Raw genomic sequence first — 17592 nt, 5'->3', positions numbered from 1 at the left:
CTCCCCACCCAGAGTGGTGTCCATGGGTCCACGGGCCACACCTTGAGAGGGCTTTTGTGTCACCCTGCCAGCAAGTCCTCGTGTGTTGCTGCGGGAGGGCTTTGACCTGTGCCCAGCTGTATACAGCAGAGACCCCTGCGTTGCTTCTATGCTGCTGCACGTGGGCACGTGGCACACGCCGTGCGGCTGTCACTCTGGGAGTCATCACGCATCACTCTGCGCTGCATTTGCTATTCTGTACATCAGCGCACGTGTTGTGTCTCTTCATAGGCTTTGTGTGTGTAAAAGTTGTGTCTCACTCAGTGGTGTGACACCGTGCTCTCCTTCAAGGTGTATGTCCATGTTGGGGGCCTCTCCTTTCCCTGCCAAGGACACAGCCCGGGGACCACTCTCAGAGTGTTGTGACCATGTGGCTGTGTGTTACACTGTACCAGAGGGTGTCCCCCGGTGCTGTGTGGGTGTTGGTGCCGGCCTAGGTGACGGACGTGTCAGTGGGCCTCGTCCGCCGGTTCACGGGACAGTGTCTGTGCCGGGCAGACTGCATCAGCGCTTTTCATCATGATGTCTTGGTGTAGTCCCCTGTGTATGTGGTGTTGGTGTGGCCCCTGGTGTTGGAGTGTATCATGTGCATGGGTGTGGAATGTGCTGTCTGTCAGTCTGAGGCAATGGTTGGTGTTCTATTCCGCGTACGTGGCTCTTGGGCATCAGGGCCTATGTAGCCTGTGTGCCGGGTCTCCCTCCCCCGGGTACCATTCTGTTGTGTCCTGGGTGATGCAACGAAACAGCTCAGGACATCTTACGGGGCGGGTGCCACCTGGGTTTCTGTGTGTGGCGCTGTGCCTGTGGGCCTTTCCCTACACGCATCCATTCCTACTGGTCTCTGGCTGTGTATTTGAACGGCAGCGTGTGCTCAGGGTACATTGTGTGTTGAGGTGAATCCGTGTGTGTTGTGAGTCATTCCGTGAGCATACGTGCTGCAGTCACTGTGCTAGGTGAGTGCTGACTGCATGGGTGTGTCACTAAATGTGTGTCTGCATGTACTGGCTGCTGGTCCACGGGTGTGTGATGGCTGCGTGCCTTGTTCATACAGATATGCTGTGCGTGGCACCGGGGGATTGCTAAGTCAATACAGATTGCGTGTTTGTGGAACTCTCGTATAGGTCGTGTTTGTGTAGCTACTGACGGGCATCATCCCATGTGCCGTGTCTGGGTGTGGCTGTTTGTGTCAGACGATGTTGTGCCAGTTTGGACTGTGATGTCTGTGCTTCTGTGTGGACAATATTTGGGTGGCCCTGGGTGCCACGGGGACGCTGCCTGCTCGCTAAGTGCCGGCGTGTGTCACACCGTGTGTGTGTGGTGTCTGGGTGTGGCTGTGGGTTTCAGAGCTTGTCGGGAGTTGTGAGTCACTCGGTGTCAGTAGTGTTGTGTGCCCATGGGTGTTAGGTTCCGTCTCTGGCCATGCCATGGTTCAGGGTGTAGTGTTGCGTGGTGTCCGGGTGTGGCCCAGAGTAGGTGTGTATTATATGCTGCAGACCGCTGTGTGTCACAAAGCCCATTGTGTGTTGGTGTGTGTGTGTCTTAATCCACGTGGACGCACGCCTCTTCCTTGCTCTGCCCTAAGACACACCCCCGCCCCTCCTTAGTCTGAGAAGGGGGGTTGGGGAGCCTCCCCTCTGCCCGGGGGCCTCCCCAGCACCTCCCCGCCCTGCCCAGCAGTCACCACCTCCCAGAGGGCACAGACTCTGCTGCACCTCAAAGCACAAGCCCAGAGCAAGGGAGCAGAGCAGGCCGGGGGCCTCAAGCCACCGTGGCTGCCCTTTGCGTGCTGCGAGGTGGGGGACCCTGGGCAGGAAGCTGGCTGGGCCCCAAGACCCCGGGAGCCATGGGCGGGGAGCTGGTGCCGGGCCTGGGGGCCCTGCGGCGGCGAAAGCGCCTGCTGGAGCAGGAGAAGAGTCTGGCCGGCTGGACGCTGGCACTGGCAGGAACTGGCATTGGGCTCATGGTCCTGCATGCGGAGATGCTGTGGTTCGGGGGGTGCCCGGTGAGTGGAGGGTAGAGGCAGAGACTTCTAGTCTTGAAGGAGGAGGGGCTGGGGGCCAGGACTCCTGGGTCTGAGGGAGGAGGAGGCGCTGGGGGCTGAGACTCCAGGGTTAGAGGGAGGTGGGGCCAGGGACCCCCGGGTCTGAGAGTGGAGGAGGTTGAGCGCTGGACTCCTGGGACCCAGGGAGGGAAATGGTAGGGGCCCCCTCTGCAGATGGAAGGGAAGAGGGGTGACAGGGTGTCAATTTGAAGATACTGCAGTCAGGCAGTTGGAGGTCCAAGGGGTGGCTGGTCAGATACTGGAGTCTCCTAAGAGCAGATTAGGGGAGGGGTAGCCCCAGGTTCAGTGAAGGGAGGGTGAGGAGAAAGCCTGACTTCTTCCACTAGGTGGAGGCTCCTTGGTCCTTATCTGAACTCAAATGTTTGCCCAGTATCTCAGAGGCAAAGGGCAGAGATGGAAAAAACTGGCTGGGGTTGGGGGTGCTGGTTGCGGGGGAAGAAGTATCCCCCAGCCCCGCTGCCAATTCCATCCCCATCATTGAGAAGCTCAGCTTCCTCAGAATTTATTTAGTCTGAGAAGTCGGAGAAGTAGGTTTCTCGTAGGCCGGTCTCCTGGGCCCCGGGGAGGAGAGGCTGGGGCCTGGGCTCCTGGGTTTGCAGGGCAGGGCGCCTTAGAGCATGTGTAGGGGAAGAGTTGCGGACTTTGAGGATAGTGTGAACAGGGAAGGAAAGGACAGGTGGGGCCGGGACAGGTCTGAGCAGGCTTCCAGCACATTCCAGCCCGGGTCCGGGCTGTGATGGGGGCAGATGAAGGACATGGGTCAGAACTGGAAGCTGGAGGACGGGACGGAATTGCTCAACAGGAAAGGAGGGGCTGCAGATCTGTCTGGGGTAAGGGGCGTGGAACTGGGCTCGTCAGGGGGGGCCTGGATTTGAGGGTAAGGTGAGGGCATTCCCGGGGACAAGGCTCAGGCTTGGATTTGGGAGTGGGAGAGGCAGGCAGCTTTGAAGTGCCCAGGAGCCCCACAGAGGGTCGGGGCAGGCTGGCTTCCTCTGGGCGGGTGAGGGCAGCGGGCACTGAGGGGGTGGGGCCGCCGAAGCCCAGGCCAACAGGAAGCATGGCCGGGCTGACCCGCCGCTCCCAGGCTTCAGCACCCCGCCCAGCAGGGGAGGTGAGGCTAAGGGGGCAGATGCGATGGGTCGGGGGTCTTTCCTTCACCATCCAGGCCCTCCGCCCTCTCACCTCCCCCTGCTTCCCTCCACCGCCCACCAGGCTGCTGCCTCCAGCAGGGCGACTCTGGCATCTGCTGCAGCTCTCTGGGGCCGTTTTGTCAACTGGAAACTGGGGGTGAGGGTTGAAATAGATGACCTGAAGGGTCCTCCTCAGCCCCCTTTCTATGACCGCCTTGACAATACCCATGCCCTCTCCCCACCTCCATCACAATCCATCGCAATCTATGAATTCATTCTGCAGGGATCCAGACACCTGCTGGTAGCAGGGAGGGGCTGGAGGAGAGGCGAGGCCCACGCCCACTGAGACAGCGGAACGTGACCGACGCAGCCGGGCAGGAGAGGGAGGGTGGTGAGGGGTACAGAGAGGCTACCCAGGTGGTGCTGGTGGTAAAGAACCCGCCTGCCAATGCAGGAGACATAAGAGATGCTGTTTTCATCCCTGAGTCGGGAAGATCCCCTGGAGGAGGGCATGGCAATCCACTCCAGTATTCTTGCCTGGAGAATCCCATGGACAGAGGAGCCTGGTGGGCTACAGTCCAAAGGGTCACAAAGGGTTGGACACGACTGAAGCGACTCAACACACGCACAAACACACAGAGGCAGAGATACACAGAAAGACGAAGACAGAGAGAGACCAAGGCAAAGATGCGGTGAGAGACAGCGTGCTACACACAGAGAAGGGGGTGCAGGATTCGGGGCAAAAGGAATTGAAAGGAGAGAGGACCACCAGAGAAGTGGACGACGGAGCTGGGAGAGGCTGGGTCAGGTGGGGTGCTGGTTGAGACAAACTAAAGAAAGGGACAGGGAGCTGGGGAGCCATAGGATGACGGGGTGGGGGAGGGCTAGGGACAACAGCACCATTGTTCAGGGAGGGGTGGGGGGCAGGCCCCCCGGGGCAGGAAACTGGCCCTTTTCCCCTGCACAGAGGCGGGGCCCTGGCTGGCGGGGAGAGCTGGCAGCATTCTAGAAGAAACAGGTGCTGAGCTCATTGCGGGCGCCCAGGTGGCCCTTTCTCCCAACACCACCTTCCAGGCAGGCACCCCCTCCCAGCCCCTCCTAGGGAATCCAGCAGTCCCATTCCCCTCTAAATCTCTCCCTTAAGAATTCTAGATTCCTCCAAGATATAGACGCACAAAGAGAGGGAAAAAAACTTCCCGTGGTTTCTGGAGGCCATGTGCTTCCGGCCAGATCTGCCCTGGGCTTGGAGCCAGGAGAGAGGGCAGGAGGTGGTGGGGGGAAGGGACACACAGGGCAGGACTGGAGGCCTTTCTCAGAGCTGGGACTGGGGTCTCAGGGACCCCAGGGAATGAGGGCAAGGGAGGGTGTCATTCATTCCTTGGGGATTGAGTGACAGTTTCTAGGCTCCTTAGGAACTGGGTTGCTGGGTGGGGGGAGACTTGAAGTTGCTTTCTAGGGCAGAGACCAGCTGGGGAGGAAGGGAAGAGGAGGGACACTCTTTAGAGGCTAAATGTCTGTTTCTAGACACCCCTCCGCCAACTGAGAACTATTTTTGATGGGGACCCTTAAGTGGCAGTTAAGAAGGAATGTGCATTTTGAGGTCTTCTCTCAGGGGTGTGGTCTTAGGAGAGGCTGAGGAGGAGGGTGAACCCTACGTCTAGGCCAGGGCTGTCCCCTTAGGAAGGAAGAGGGTGCTCTCCTTGGGGACCCGATGACAGTTCTGAGGCTTCCCCAGACCTGGAGGCATCAGGAGACGGCTGGACTGGGGGTGGGGTTAGGAGCCTAGGAATGAATGGGAAGGGAGAAGGGATGGTGGTTTGGGAGGAGGGTAGAGGGGGCAGAGCCGGTGGAGACCTAGGATCTCACCCCTTTCTCTCTCCCTCCCAACAGTGGGTGCTCTACCTGTTCCTGGTTAAATGCTTGATCAGCATTTCCACGTTCCTGCTCCTCTCCCTTATCGTGGCCTTTCACGCCAAAGAGGTCCAGGTAGGGCAGGCCCCGCCCCCAGCCCCTTCTTGCTCCCCTCAGCCCCCACCACGCCCTGTCAGCTCACACTTTCCAGCCTGCTGGGCTGAGTAATGAGCTTCCTCCACCCTGAGATGCATCCACACCCTTATCTACCCGGAGGGGACGAACCTTGGACAACAGACAGAGCCTCCCAGAGCAGCCCTGACCTTCCTCCACCTGCTGCCCTGACTCACCTGGCAGGCACATCTGTAGGTGCTGAGAGTTCCTGCCCCCGGGCCTCTCTGCCCGCTCTAGCTCCAGGCTGCCTCACACCAGGCCCAGCCTCCCAGACCTCCCTTCTTCAACCCTTGGGCCCCCACCTGTTCCGGTCCCAACAACTCAGATCCTAGTTATGTGCCTGAAGTCCTTCCCCATGCCTGAGCTCCACACCTCTGTGCCAGTGACCCCCAGATCCAGGCGCCCTTCCCACCCACGTCCCCCCTCCCATCGCATGTCTCAGTCCACACTGGGCTCCCCACCCCTTCCCCTCTCCTCCCATCTTCCACACCCCCAGATCCTGTTCCCTTCCGCCACAACCTTGGCGTATAAAATGAGGGATATTGGCCGAGTGTGGTATGCCCCTTGCAGAGACTGGCATACAAGACATGCTCAGTAAGAAGTACACCTTGTCATTCATAGCAGTCATTTCAAGTAGTTAAGCGGCCTGCCCAGCTGTGCAGCTGCACCTGAGCGCCCTGGGCCTCAGTTTCCACATCTATAAAATGGGGGTAAGAATACCTTCAGTCTCACTGTCTTGTGACCATTCCAGGAGTCACAACACCAAAGGGGATAGCGCAATGCCGGGCACCCCCCAGGTGCCCCGCACGTGTTGGCTATTGTCACTGTAATGGGATGATGCCAGTTACACTGCTGGGTCCCCAGAGACAGGAGTAAGCCTGGCTCCATGGGTGTGGAATGTAGGCTCCCGGAAGGAAGGTGTTTTTGTCTTGTTCACCCATATCCTCAACATATCTCAACGTCCTGCACACAGTAGGCACTCAATAAGTGTTCCTGGGCTGGAGGTTCTGGAAGTAGGCTGCGCGGGACACGGGAGTGAAGGTGGAGAGATGTCTTCCTCGGGTCCTGCCGTGTCCCTTCCCCACCCTCCCCGGCCCCAGGCCCTTGCGCTATCTGCCTCCCTCTGCGGCCCCGCGGGTGCGCCCCCCTTATCTCCTCGCGCAGGCTGGGGAGCGGGCGCCTGACCTTCGCGTGACTCCCTCCTTCTCCGTCCGTCCTCCTCCCCGCAGCTGTTCATGACGGACAACGGGCTCAGGGACTGGCGCGTGGCGCTGACCGGGCGGCAGGTGGCGCAGATCGTGCTGGAGCTGGTGGTGTGCGGGCTGCACCCGCCGCCGGTGCCGGGCCCGCCGTGCGTGCTGAGCTCCGGGTTCCCGAAGACCGCGGCCACGCAGTCCTGGCCCAGCTTCCTGGACCAGGGGGAGGCGCTGCTGTCGCTGGCCATGCTGCTGCGCCTGTACCTGGTGCCCCGCGCCCTGCTCCTGCGCAGCGGCGTGCTGCTCAACGCCTCCTACCGCAGCATCGGCGCGCTCAACCAGGTCCGCTTCCGCCACTGGTTCGTGGCCAAGCTGTACATGAACACGCACCCCGGCCGCCTGCTGCTCTGCCTCACGCTTGGCCTCTGGCTCACCACCGCCTGGGTGCTGTCGGTAGCCGAGAGGTGAGGGTGCCAGGGCGGGTGGGAATGGAGGGTACCTGGAGCCTCTGGAGGAGCCGCTTACAACCACACTTGCCCTGCACGGTGGTGCAGATCAGGACTCCCCGGGACCAGGCCGTGTCGTGGAGAAAGCTATCTGTCCACACTCTTATGCAGCAGGGTGGGAAGAACCGACAGACCAGCCCCAAAGCCTTTCGTCCGCTTGCAGCCTCCCGTCTCCCCCACCCCAACCCCCCAACACACATATACCCTAGGAAGCCCTGCCCTTCCTGCCTCAAATCTCTCCTGCTTCCAGAGTGCAGGCACTGCGGCCTGGCTGGCCAAGGGTTGCACCTGCTTTGAAGGAAGGAGACTTTCTGCTTTTCCAAACTAGCTCACCTGCACTGGTAGGCGCTCCTAACCACCCCGGGGCTGCCCTGGAAGAAATCCCCGGCTGCCTGCTGGGCTCTGACCTGATGCTGGAACTGCACCCCACCAGGGCCTCCACTTACCTTTGTTGCTTTAGTCACCAAGTCCTGTCCGACTCTTTGCGACCCCATGGACTGTAGCCTGTCAGCCTCCTCTGTCCCTGGGGTTTCCTAGCAAGAATACTAGAGTCGGTTGCTATTTCCTTCTCCAGGGATCTTCCCAATCCAGAAATTGAACCCATGTCTCCTGCATCAGCAGATGGATTCTTTACCCCTGAGCCACCAGGGAAGCCCCATTTATCTTACAGATAAAAGAAATTAGGGGTAATCTTAGCCAGTGGTTCTGGGACCAGCAGCATCTCCTGGATTCAGTTTAGTTGCTCAGTTGTGTCTGACTCTTTGCAACCCCATGGACTGCAACACGCCAGGCCTCTCTGTCCATCACCAACTCCTGGAGTTTACTCAAACTCATGTCCATTGAGTCTGTGATGCCATCCAACTGTCTCATCCTCTGTTGTCCCCTTCACCTCCTGCCCTCAATCTTTCCCAGCATCATGGTCTTTTCCAAAGAGTCAGTTCTTTGCATCAGGTGGCCAAAATAGTGGAGTTTCAGCTTCAGCATCAGTCCTTCTAATGAATATTCAGGACTGATTTCTTTAGGATGGACTGGTTGGATCTCCTTACACTCCAAGGGACTCTCAAGAGTCTTCTCCAACACCACAGTTCAAAGCATCAATTTCTCGGCACTCAGCCTTCTTTATAGTCCAACTCTCACACCCATACATGACTACTGGAAAAACCGTAGCTTTAATTAGATGGACCTTTGCTGGCAAAGTAATGTCTTTGCTTTTTAGCATGCTCTCTATCTCCTGGGAACTGGTTGCAAATCCAAATTTGTAGGCCCCACCCATATCTATGGAATCCAAGACTCTAATGGGCGGGACTCAGCAATCTGCTTTTAACAGTTAATTCTGATGCTGGCTCAAGTTTGAGAACCTCTAGTTTAGTACATCGAGCAAAGGATTCTTGAGGGGAGGTGGAGAATGGGACCATCTGCCCTGAGATTTCTCCTCTCTGAGCTTCTGAGAGGCGGAAGTCCACAAACTTGAGTGTACTTTGGGCTGAAGTGGGGGGTGGGGTGTTTAACGATACAGTCAGTCCCCACCTCTGGGCACTAACTTAGTGGTTTTGAGGTTTCTGGGACCCTGGTGAATGATGCTTTCTATGCTCTGGGCTAACTATGGGTCAGAGTTAGACACATCCTGATTTTCAGTCGTTTCTATGACTGGACCTAAATATCCCCTTCCATGAAGTGTGGGGAAAGAAGAGAGTCCCCCCGCCCAAGCCTTTTTAGAGTCCCACCTTTTTAGTCCTGACAGAGCCACCTCTAGGCAACAGAGAATCTTTGTGGAAATCAGAAAAGCCACCCTTTCTCTGGGTGGAGGCAGTTCCCTGCCAGGGACTGACAAGTGAACTTCAGGTTGGGTTTCCTCCCCCTTTCAATCCCTCAATCACATTCAATGCAGCAGCCCTGGTAGCCTAGCTGAAACCAAATGGTCTTTGGAATTGACAGGATCCAGGTTCAAAGCCCACAGTGATTGAGCATCTTGTCTAGGTCACACAGCAAAGAGGAGGCCAGGCAGGCTTGCCAAAGCCAGGCAAGCTTTGAGTGCTTTTTTTGAGTGTGAGTGTGTGCTAAGAAAAAGGGTATCAAACACCACAGGAACCCCAGAACTAACCTGCTCTTCCCCTATAGGCAGGCCGTGAATGCCACCGGGCACCTTTCGGACACACTGTGGCTGATCCCCATCACATTCCTGACCATTGGCTACGGTGATGTGGTGCCAGGCACCATTTGGGGCAAGATCGTCTGCCTCTGCACTGGGGTCATGGTGAGTACATCCACTTAGGGACTCCTGCACTGCACACTGCTCACCCCCCGGGCCCCAGGAAACCATGGAGCCAACTGAGGCACTCAGGGACACCCCAGGGAACTTGGGTGTCTGGACCCCCACAGCCTCACTCCCTGTCCAGGACACAGTCGTTGTGGTTCAGATGCTAAGTCGTGTCCAGCTCTTTGCAACCCCATGGACTATAGCATGCCAGGCTCTTCTGTCCTCCACTGTCTCCCAGAGTTTGCTCAAATTCATGTCCATTGAGTTGGTGATGCTATCTGACCATCTCATCCTCTGCTGTCTCCTTTTCCTATTGCCTAAAGGCTCTCCTAGCATCAGGGTCTTTTCCAATGAGTTGGCTCTTCCCATCCGGTGATCAAAAGTATTGGAGCTTCAGCTTCAGCAAGAGTCCTTCCAATGAATATTCAGAGTTGATTTCCTTTAGGATTGACTGGCTTGATCTTGCTGTCCAAGGGGACTCTTGAGTCTTCTCCAGCACCACAGTTCAAAAGCATCAATTCTTTGGCACTCAGCCTTCTTAATGATCCAGCTCTCACGTCTGTACACGACTGCTGGAAAAACCATAGCTCTGACTACATGGATCTTTGCTCAGAACAGACACCAGCCCTATTTCCTTTGAAAATCCCGGGAATCCATCCCCTAAAGTCCTAGCTCTCTCTGGAATCTAGCACCCCAGACCTCATCCTCCTTGGGAAGCTCCCAGCCCTTTTTCTTTTTCCTCCCAGAATTCAGGAATTCAGCCCTGAGTTCCCCCAAGGCTCAGGATCTTGCTCTCTCCCCTCTTTACCCTCTCAATCATCCAGGATTCAGGGTACCTGGTTTCCCAGCTCCAGGTTCCTTCAGGACCCAGGGATCCAGTCTCCCAGTCTCCTTTAAGGCAATTGCATATAGATATCAGGAGCTTGCCTGTGGGCTCAGGCTGCTTGAGTTCAAATTCTGTTTCTGCCACTTCCTAGCTAGGAGTCAGCCATATAATCTTTCTGGGCCTCAGTTTTCTCATCTATAAAATGGGGATGATGATACCAGTGTACTGCTCCTGAGAAGACTAAATGAATTAAACCATGTAAAGGGTCTCAAAAGGGCTTCCCAGGTGGCTCAGTGGGTAAAGAATCTGCCTGCAATGCAGGAGACACAAGAGACACCAGTTCGATTCCTGGGTCAGGAAGATCCCTTGGAGAAGAGCATGGCAACCCACTCAGTATTCTTGCCTGAAGAATCCCATGGACAGAGGAGCCTGACAGGTTGCAAAAAGTTGGACATGACTGAAGTGACTGCGCATAGCACAGCACAGCACACAAAGGGTCTCAAGCACAGGAAAGGCTCAGGAAATGGGCCAGGGGTGGCGATGGGGAAGCTGTTATTGTAGCTGTTCCAAGCACGTGGCTGTCTACTATCCTGGCTCCTGTGCCCTCAAGGATGAGACAGAGGGCTCCCTAAGCCGTAGACCCGAGCCTATTCCCCAGAGTCGGCCTCCCTCTGAATCTAGACACCCACCCTCTTCCCTTCATAGACCCAGCACCCAATGCCTTGGCCTCCAGCTCCCTATGAGATCTGGCTCCCCTCAAGCTCAGGAATTCAAGCCAACAGCCCCCAGCCCTGATTTGTCCCAGGAAGGACATACTGAACCCCCGAGTCCTGGGTCCACAGGTGATGCATGGGCTGGCAGGGAAATGCGGCTCACATATACACACAGACACACACACAGACACACACACAGACACACACACACACACACACACAGTGGTGAGTCCCTGTGACTAGGAAAGAGGGGCAGGGATGCAGCCAGGGACACACTCCCAAAGGGTCAGGGGCCCTCGGGCTGCCTGGGACCTCCTCCTTCATTTGAGAAAGGGAGAAGCTGAGACAGAAAACTCTCTCATGGTGAGTTTTGCACTAGCTTTGCCTTAGAGTTCACAGCCTACTCCCGACCGAGAGGTTCCAGGGTGCAATAACGGCTAACTTTTATTGGGTCCATACTCTGCCAGGCTCTGCTCTCAAGGTGCTAACTGACGGAATCCCTGGAGTAATTCTGTGTGGGCGTGCACATTTCACAGATAAGAAGCTCAGGCACTGTGAGATTAGATAACTTGCTCCAAGCTGGGCTTGGAACCCAAGCGGTCCCTGTAGATAGCAAATCGTTCCGAGGGTCAAAAGCTGAAACATAATGGGATGCGGACAGACTTCAGATGAGTCATTCTAACCCCAGGGACAGTGAGCAGGTGGTACAGGGCAGTTGGGATTTGATGGGGCCTTGATGGATCAGAGGCCTCAAGAAGGAAAGGATGAGAGTGAGGGTTTGGGACAAGGTGCTCAGGCAGGTGAGGGATAAATTGCCTGAGAGGGAGGCTGGGCAGAGAAGAAGGAGTGGCCTGGACCTTAGCAGACCCTGAGAGCCAGGCTAAGAAGTCTGGGGCCGTGGGAGCCCAGAAGGAGATTAGGGTGAGGGGGTCAGGGTCACAGCTGGGTCAGGATGGGGTGAAGGGGAGGCTAGAAATTGTCCAGGAGGGAGAAGATGTGGCCAGAGCTGGGCAGCGTCTATAGGGGTGGGGAGGAGGGGGAAGAACACCCCTGGTGACCTGATGGCCAACTGGAATGTGGGGAGGCAGGGGTCCTGCAGGAGCCTGAGGTCTGCCCGTCACCCAGCACCAGCCCTTCTCCCTCGTCTCCAATCACACCCTTAACAAAACAGGAAATGGTGAAGGTGTAAACACCATGCCCAGGAGTTGCACTCAGATGTGTGATTTTGATCTCAGCTCCAGCTCTGGAACCTCTGAGACCTTGGTTCTCTCCCAGCGGGTTTGCTTGTTTGTCAACTAGGGGGGTGGTGCCTGCCAGCTGTGTCTGTGGGGAGGGTTCAGGAGAGAGAGGGAGTTGGTGGCACATGGCTGGCCCTCAGAGCCCCAGGGCCCCTGTGTCATTACCTGCTGTGCCCGCAGGGGGTCTGCTGCACAGCCCTGCTGGTGGCCGTGGTGGCCCGGAAGCTGGAGTTTAATAAGGCGGAGAAACACGTGCACAACTTCATGATGGACATTCAGTATGCCAAAGAGGTGAGCGGGCCTCCAGCACCCAGAACACACCCTCTCAGAGCCAGGAGTCCAAGTCCCCAGCCCCTCCTCCCAGAGCCCTAGGAGGTCCCTCTCCCCTGACACTGTGCCCCCCACACCCAGATGAGGGAGTCGGCTGCCCGAGTGCTGCAGGAGTCGTGGATGTTGTACAAACATACACGCAGGAAGGAGTCTGGAGCCGCCCGCAAGCACCAGCGCCGGCTGCTGGCCGCCATCAACCAGTGAGGACCTCTGTGTGTGCACACGCCGTGTACAGCCCTGTCTGAGTCTACTCCTCTCTGCAGCGTGTGAGCGTGTGTGTGTGTCCATGTGTGAGCATGAATGCATACCCAGGTCAGGATGCCCGGGTGTGGTCCCACTAAACAGATGCCCACCTGGACGTCACAGTGACTGTGTGTGTGTGATGGTTTCGTTTGCATGTTTCAGAGTGCCGGTGGGTCTGGCTACCTGGGTCTCTATGTGGGGGGTGGGCTCATGGGTGCAGCCATTCCCTCCCACCCCTTCAGTTCTCTGGCAACTTTTCCTCATTATACTCTATCTTTGTGAGTCTCTGCTCCCCTCATCCCACCCCTGTGCTAGGCTGCTCTGACCCCCACTCCCTGCTGTTCTTTTAAACCCCCAGGTTCCGCCAGGTGCGGCTGAAACACAGAAAGCTCCGGGAGCAAGTGAACTCTATGGTGGACATCTCCAAGGTACTGGGATCCCGTGAGAGGGGGTCTAGGAGAAGAGGGAGGTAGGGGGTGGCTGGTAAGGAGCTCTGGGCCTGGAATCGGAAACGCTGGCACACAAGGGCACTCAAGGAAGCTCTTGTGGTTGAAGGGACAAACCAATGAATAAGTGAATGGTGCAATAGAGTTTCTCGTGAAAGGTGCAGCTTCCTTTGAAGCTTAAGGAACTTGTGCAAAGAACTCCAATGTTTGATGTGAAATTATTCCCATTGTCAAGTTCCCTACATGTGGGTAGATATAAAATTCCTTTCAACTATGACTCTTATACAACCATAAAACCAAAGCAAATTGACAAACGAAGTTCAAACACAAAGGGCAAAGCAATAAAATGTGAATTAACAGCACCAACACACAGACGAGTGACATTGTTCCGGGAAAACTCAATCTGTGCTGCTGTTGTGAAGAGGAGGAAGGTGACCAGGAGCGCTGGGCGGGCTTGCCTGGTCAAGGGCTTGCCCTTCTTCTGCTGGGTCTCCTTGATTCTGAAGTGCTCGGGGTCAGTGATGTCACGCCCCACTGGCTTGGTTAGCAGCTCCTCTTGCTTATCCGGTAGCCTTTGCTTTTTTCTCATTAGTCCGTGACAACTCAAACAGTGGCCCTGGGCCCTGATGCCATGGTAAACACAGCCGCAGGTGCCGGGCCCCTAAACTGCATGGCAGTGGCCTAGATCTGCGGAATCGGCAGGTCGTGATTTCTAAGATTATCCACCTGGCCCCAAACGCGGAAGTCAAAAGTCTTCATAGAAAGCTCCCACGCCCTGAAGGACGAAGCTGTGAATCCTAGTTTGAGAAGGCAGAGAAGGGGCTCTGTGGGTTTTAAAGTCAGATGGCCATCAAGGCCACAAAGATTTAAGTGAGCGCCTACTACATTCTAGGGTCACCCTGATCCAGGCGCTGACTTGGCCATGTCAACTTATCTGCTCCAGGCCTGTTTCCTCAGCTGTTAAAAATGGAAACAGGATTCCCATTCCCGCACTTTTAGGAGGATTTTAAGCTGCATATGAGGATCACGTGGCCCAGTCGCTGGGCGGTGGCAGGTGGTTGATAAATGGTAACTGTTATCATTGAGGATAATCTCCCGGGCCTGTAAGGACTTAGGAAATGCTGGTTCCACTGCCTTACTCTGCAGGGCAGGGAGGGAGTCTCCCCCAGCCCCCTGATCCCTCTGACCTCTCTCTGCCCAGATGCACATGATCCTGTGTGACCTGCAGCTCCGTCTGAGCAGCTCTCACCAGGCCCTGGAGAAGCAGATTGATGCGCTAGCAGGGAGGCTGGACACCCTGAGCGAGCTGCTCAGTGCTGCGCTGAGGCCGCGGCAGCTTCCAGAACCAAGCCAGGAGGCCACGTAGCTGGTGAGGGGACTGGAACTCGGGCAGGACAACCTCCTGGAGGAAGGGTGCCCTGTGGCCAGCACCCCATGTGGCTAAGGGGGAGGGGGCTGGAGGGGCTGGAGTTGAGGCCACCAGATCTCTTCTGCTCTGGCTCTGCCTGCAGGGAAGGACACCAAGTTTGGGGCTGGACCGCCCCCCGTCCTCTTTCTTTGCTTGGTCTGTCTCTTCCTCTGGTGTCTGGCCTGCCTTTCTATCCAGCTCTCTGTTCGTCTCCCCAGGACCCATCGAGGAAGAACCAGGCTACCCTTCCCCAGGATTGAGGTCAAGGACATTCTCTCTGCTACTCCTGACCCAGCCACACATATAAAGACCCCCCTCAGTGTGAGGACTGCTGGGGGCCCCGCCTTGGATGGTGAATGCTGAAGGATGCCGGAGGGGATGCTGGATTAAGGAGGGAGGCCGTGGCCCACCCCCCACCAAGGCCCCAGATGGGAAAACGGTCCCCCCTGCCCCACATACCCTCGACAAAAACATCCTCACTCTGCTGCTGTAGATGGCCACCAGCTTTCAGCTGGATGTGGAGCTGCTTGGGGGCTGGGCCTCCTGGGTCCCAGAGGAGGAGAAAGAGGGGAGCAGGGACCCGGAGTCCAGGATCCAGGGCTGCCTCAGTGACCCGCCGGCTGGCCGGCAGAGCTGAAGGAACCCGGCCCGAGGCCGGGATGAGGCAGGAGGCAGCGCCCCCTGGCGGGAGAGCGAGGAGGACACTGTTTCTCCAGAGCTGCAGAGAATTATCTGGTGGGAGAAAGTCGGAGGGGCCAGGGTGCAGCCCACCAGTCTCTGCTCTTATACTTTGCAATAAATGTTAAACAAAGCCAGAAGAAGTTGTTGTTTCTTTCTAAACACATCCACACTCTAAACAGGCAGGTCAGCCAGTGAAAGGCCCTTTTCCTGTCTGAACCTGCTTGGGTGCTCACAGTCGCTACGGCCGTGTTTAACTCTTTGTGACCCTATGGACTATAGCCCGCCAGGCTCCTCTGTCCATGGCGATTCTCCAGGCAAGAACATTGCAGAGGGTTGCCGTGCCCTCCTCCCGGGGATCTTCCCCACTCAGGGATCCATGAGTCTCCTGCCTTACAGGCGGATTCTTCACCTCCTGAGCAGCTGAGGAAGCCCGCCTGAACCAGCTTTTGCAACTATAAGAGGCCTCCGAGAGTACCCTCCCAGGTCTGCAGGCTTGGGAGTCCTCAACACTGTCCCTACACCTGCCCCAGCCCAGATCTTAGGCTAAGAGCAAGGGCTTTGGATTCAGACAGATTGGGGTTCAAACCTTGGCTCTGCCATCCACTGGCTGTGTGACTTTGGGCAGGTGGCTTCATCTCTCTGAACATTTCACTTCACCTGTGAGATGGGGTCACCTTCCCACAGGGAGGGGCACAAAGGGTTGGGCATTTAGTAAGAATTTGTGAGAGATAATCATTTTTATCAGTGTTACTGATTTTCAGACACAATCAGTACACGGCTGCTCTTTCCTCTGCCCCTCTCTACTCATGGCCCACCAGAACCCAGATGACAACTCATCCATCAGGAGAGTAACAGGAACTCCAAACCATCCCCTGTACTCATTTCTCGTATCTGCTAGGACTTGGCCAGGAAATGGGAAGGGGGCTGGCACTTATGGAGGTCCTCCTGTATGCCCAGCTCTGCGATCCCATTATGTAAGTCACCACCACCTCTGCCTGCCCCGCCCCACCCCACTGTACAAATACAGAGACTGAAGCTTCGAAAGGAGCAAGGCCCCAAGGGTCTGGCTTCACACCCAGTGCATCCTGAGACCGAGCCTGGCTTGAGGTGAGTCAGAGACAGAGTGGCCTTGGACCCTGAACCTGGGTCTCACTTCCCACAGCCGCTGCCTTCCACTTTGAGATGCTGATTCATCCCCACTTCCCTTGACTTGTGGGGAAGCCTGGGCTGCGAGTCATCCTTCTCTGCTGAGCTATCTTTGGATTTCCCTGCAAGTCCGCAGCCAGCCCCACCCCTCAGCCCCCAGAGCTAAACTGGGGCTGCACCACCCACTGCCCCTTCCTCTGGACACCAGCCCACCTGGAGGGCAGAGGAAACAGGAACACTTCCAACACCCTCCCCTGCAGTAAGCCCTCTTCAGTGCTGCCAGATCCCTTAATGGGACCACCCTTTCCTGGTTCTACTTGGCTTCACTGGGCAAACTCCTTCCAACTCCTTTGGGCCCCAGCTTACATGTCTCCTCTGCCAGGAAGCCCTCTCTGTAGCTCCCACAGCCCCCCGAACCTGTCTCTATCACAGTAATATTTATTGTGCCAAGTCCCACATTAAATGCTTTATATGAATGATCTCATAAAATCTCTACAGAAGGAAGCAAGGTGGTATTACTGGTCCTGTTATACAGATGAGGAATCCGAGGCACAGAGATTAAGAACCCTACATGACCCCGCAGCAAGGAGATGGTGAAGCTAGGATTTGACCCAGATGGCCTGGCTCTGAAGGCCCAGAGCTTAGCCAATCAGCTCATTCATTTAGGGATCATTATACCCTACTTTCTGGAGAAGGCGATGACACCCCACTCCAGTACTCTTGCCTGGAAAATCCCATGGACAGAGGAGCCTGGTAGGCCGCAGTCCATGGGGTCGCCAAGAGTCGGACATGACTGAGCGACTTCACTTTCACTTTTCACTTTCATGCATTGGAGAAGGAAATGGCAACCCACTCCAGTGTTCTTGCCTGGAGAATCCCAGGGACGGGGGAGCCTGGTGGGCTGCTGTCTGTGGGGTCGCACAGAGTCGGACACGACTGAAGCGACGCAGCAGCAGCAGCAGCAGCAGCAGCATACCCTACTTTCATTTTTGCTCTCTATATTGTGTCTTCGGTGTCGAGGGCCTGCATGTGCTAGGCCTCAGTGAGTTATCACTGAATGAACACACTCACTACCTGGGGTGGCCGGAAGTGCCGCACCTTCTATCACTTGTTGGTTTCTCCTGGGACAAGGTAGGAACTGGTGAGAAGGGGCTTTTTGCCTAAGGCACTAAGAGCGCGGGAGAGCACTGCTGTTCTGAATGCTCAGATCTGCCCCCTGCCACTCTGCCACCACTGACTGTGGGGCACGGGTCCCGACGCCCCCCCCTTCCAGCAGTCTTTGCAAACCCCCTCACACCATGACCACTTCCTGAATGCCCTGCACCGTCGTGGGGGCTGCAGGCATG

General features: G+C 56.5%; 1 protein-coding gene across 1 annotated transcript; it reads left to right on the top strand.

Moving 5' to 3' along the window:
* The first annotated feature begins 1882 nt into the window (after positions 1 to 1882).
* On the top strand, positions 1883 to 15226 carry KCNN4 (potassium calcium-activated channel subfamily N member 4). Its single transcript, XM_052655954.1, has 9 exons — positions 1883 to 2041; positions 5122 to 5217; positions 6486 to 6916; positions 9077 to 9212; positions 12173 to 12283; positions 12404 to 12522; positions 12924 to 12993; positions 14213 to 14380; positions 14638 to 15226. Exons 1-8 carry the CDS (start codon positions 1883 to 1885, stop codon positions 14375 to 14377), a joined length of 1287 nt encoding a protein of 428 aa, XP_052511914.1. The 3' UTR covers positions 14378 to 14380; positions 14638 to 15226.
* Positions 15227 to 17592: the final 2366 nt, after the last annotated feature.

This window comes from Budorcas taxicolor, chromosome 18, assembly GCF_023091745.1.
Source record: "Budorcas taxicolor isolate Tak-1 chromosome 18, Takin1.1, whole genome shotgun sequence".
NCBI classification, from domain to species: Eukaryota; Metazoa; Chordata; class Mammalia; order Artiodactyla; family Bovidae; genus Budorcas; species Budorcas taxicolor.
The sequence above is the reverse complement of the archived record's forward strand: the minus strand, read 5'-3'. Positions and strand labels throughout refer to the sequence as shown.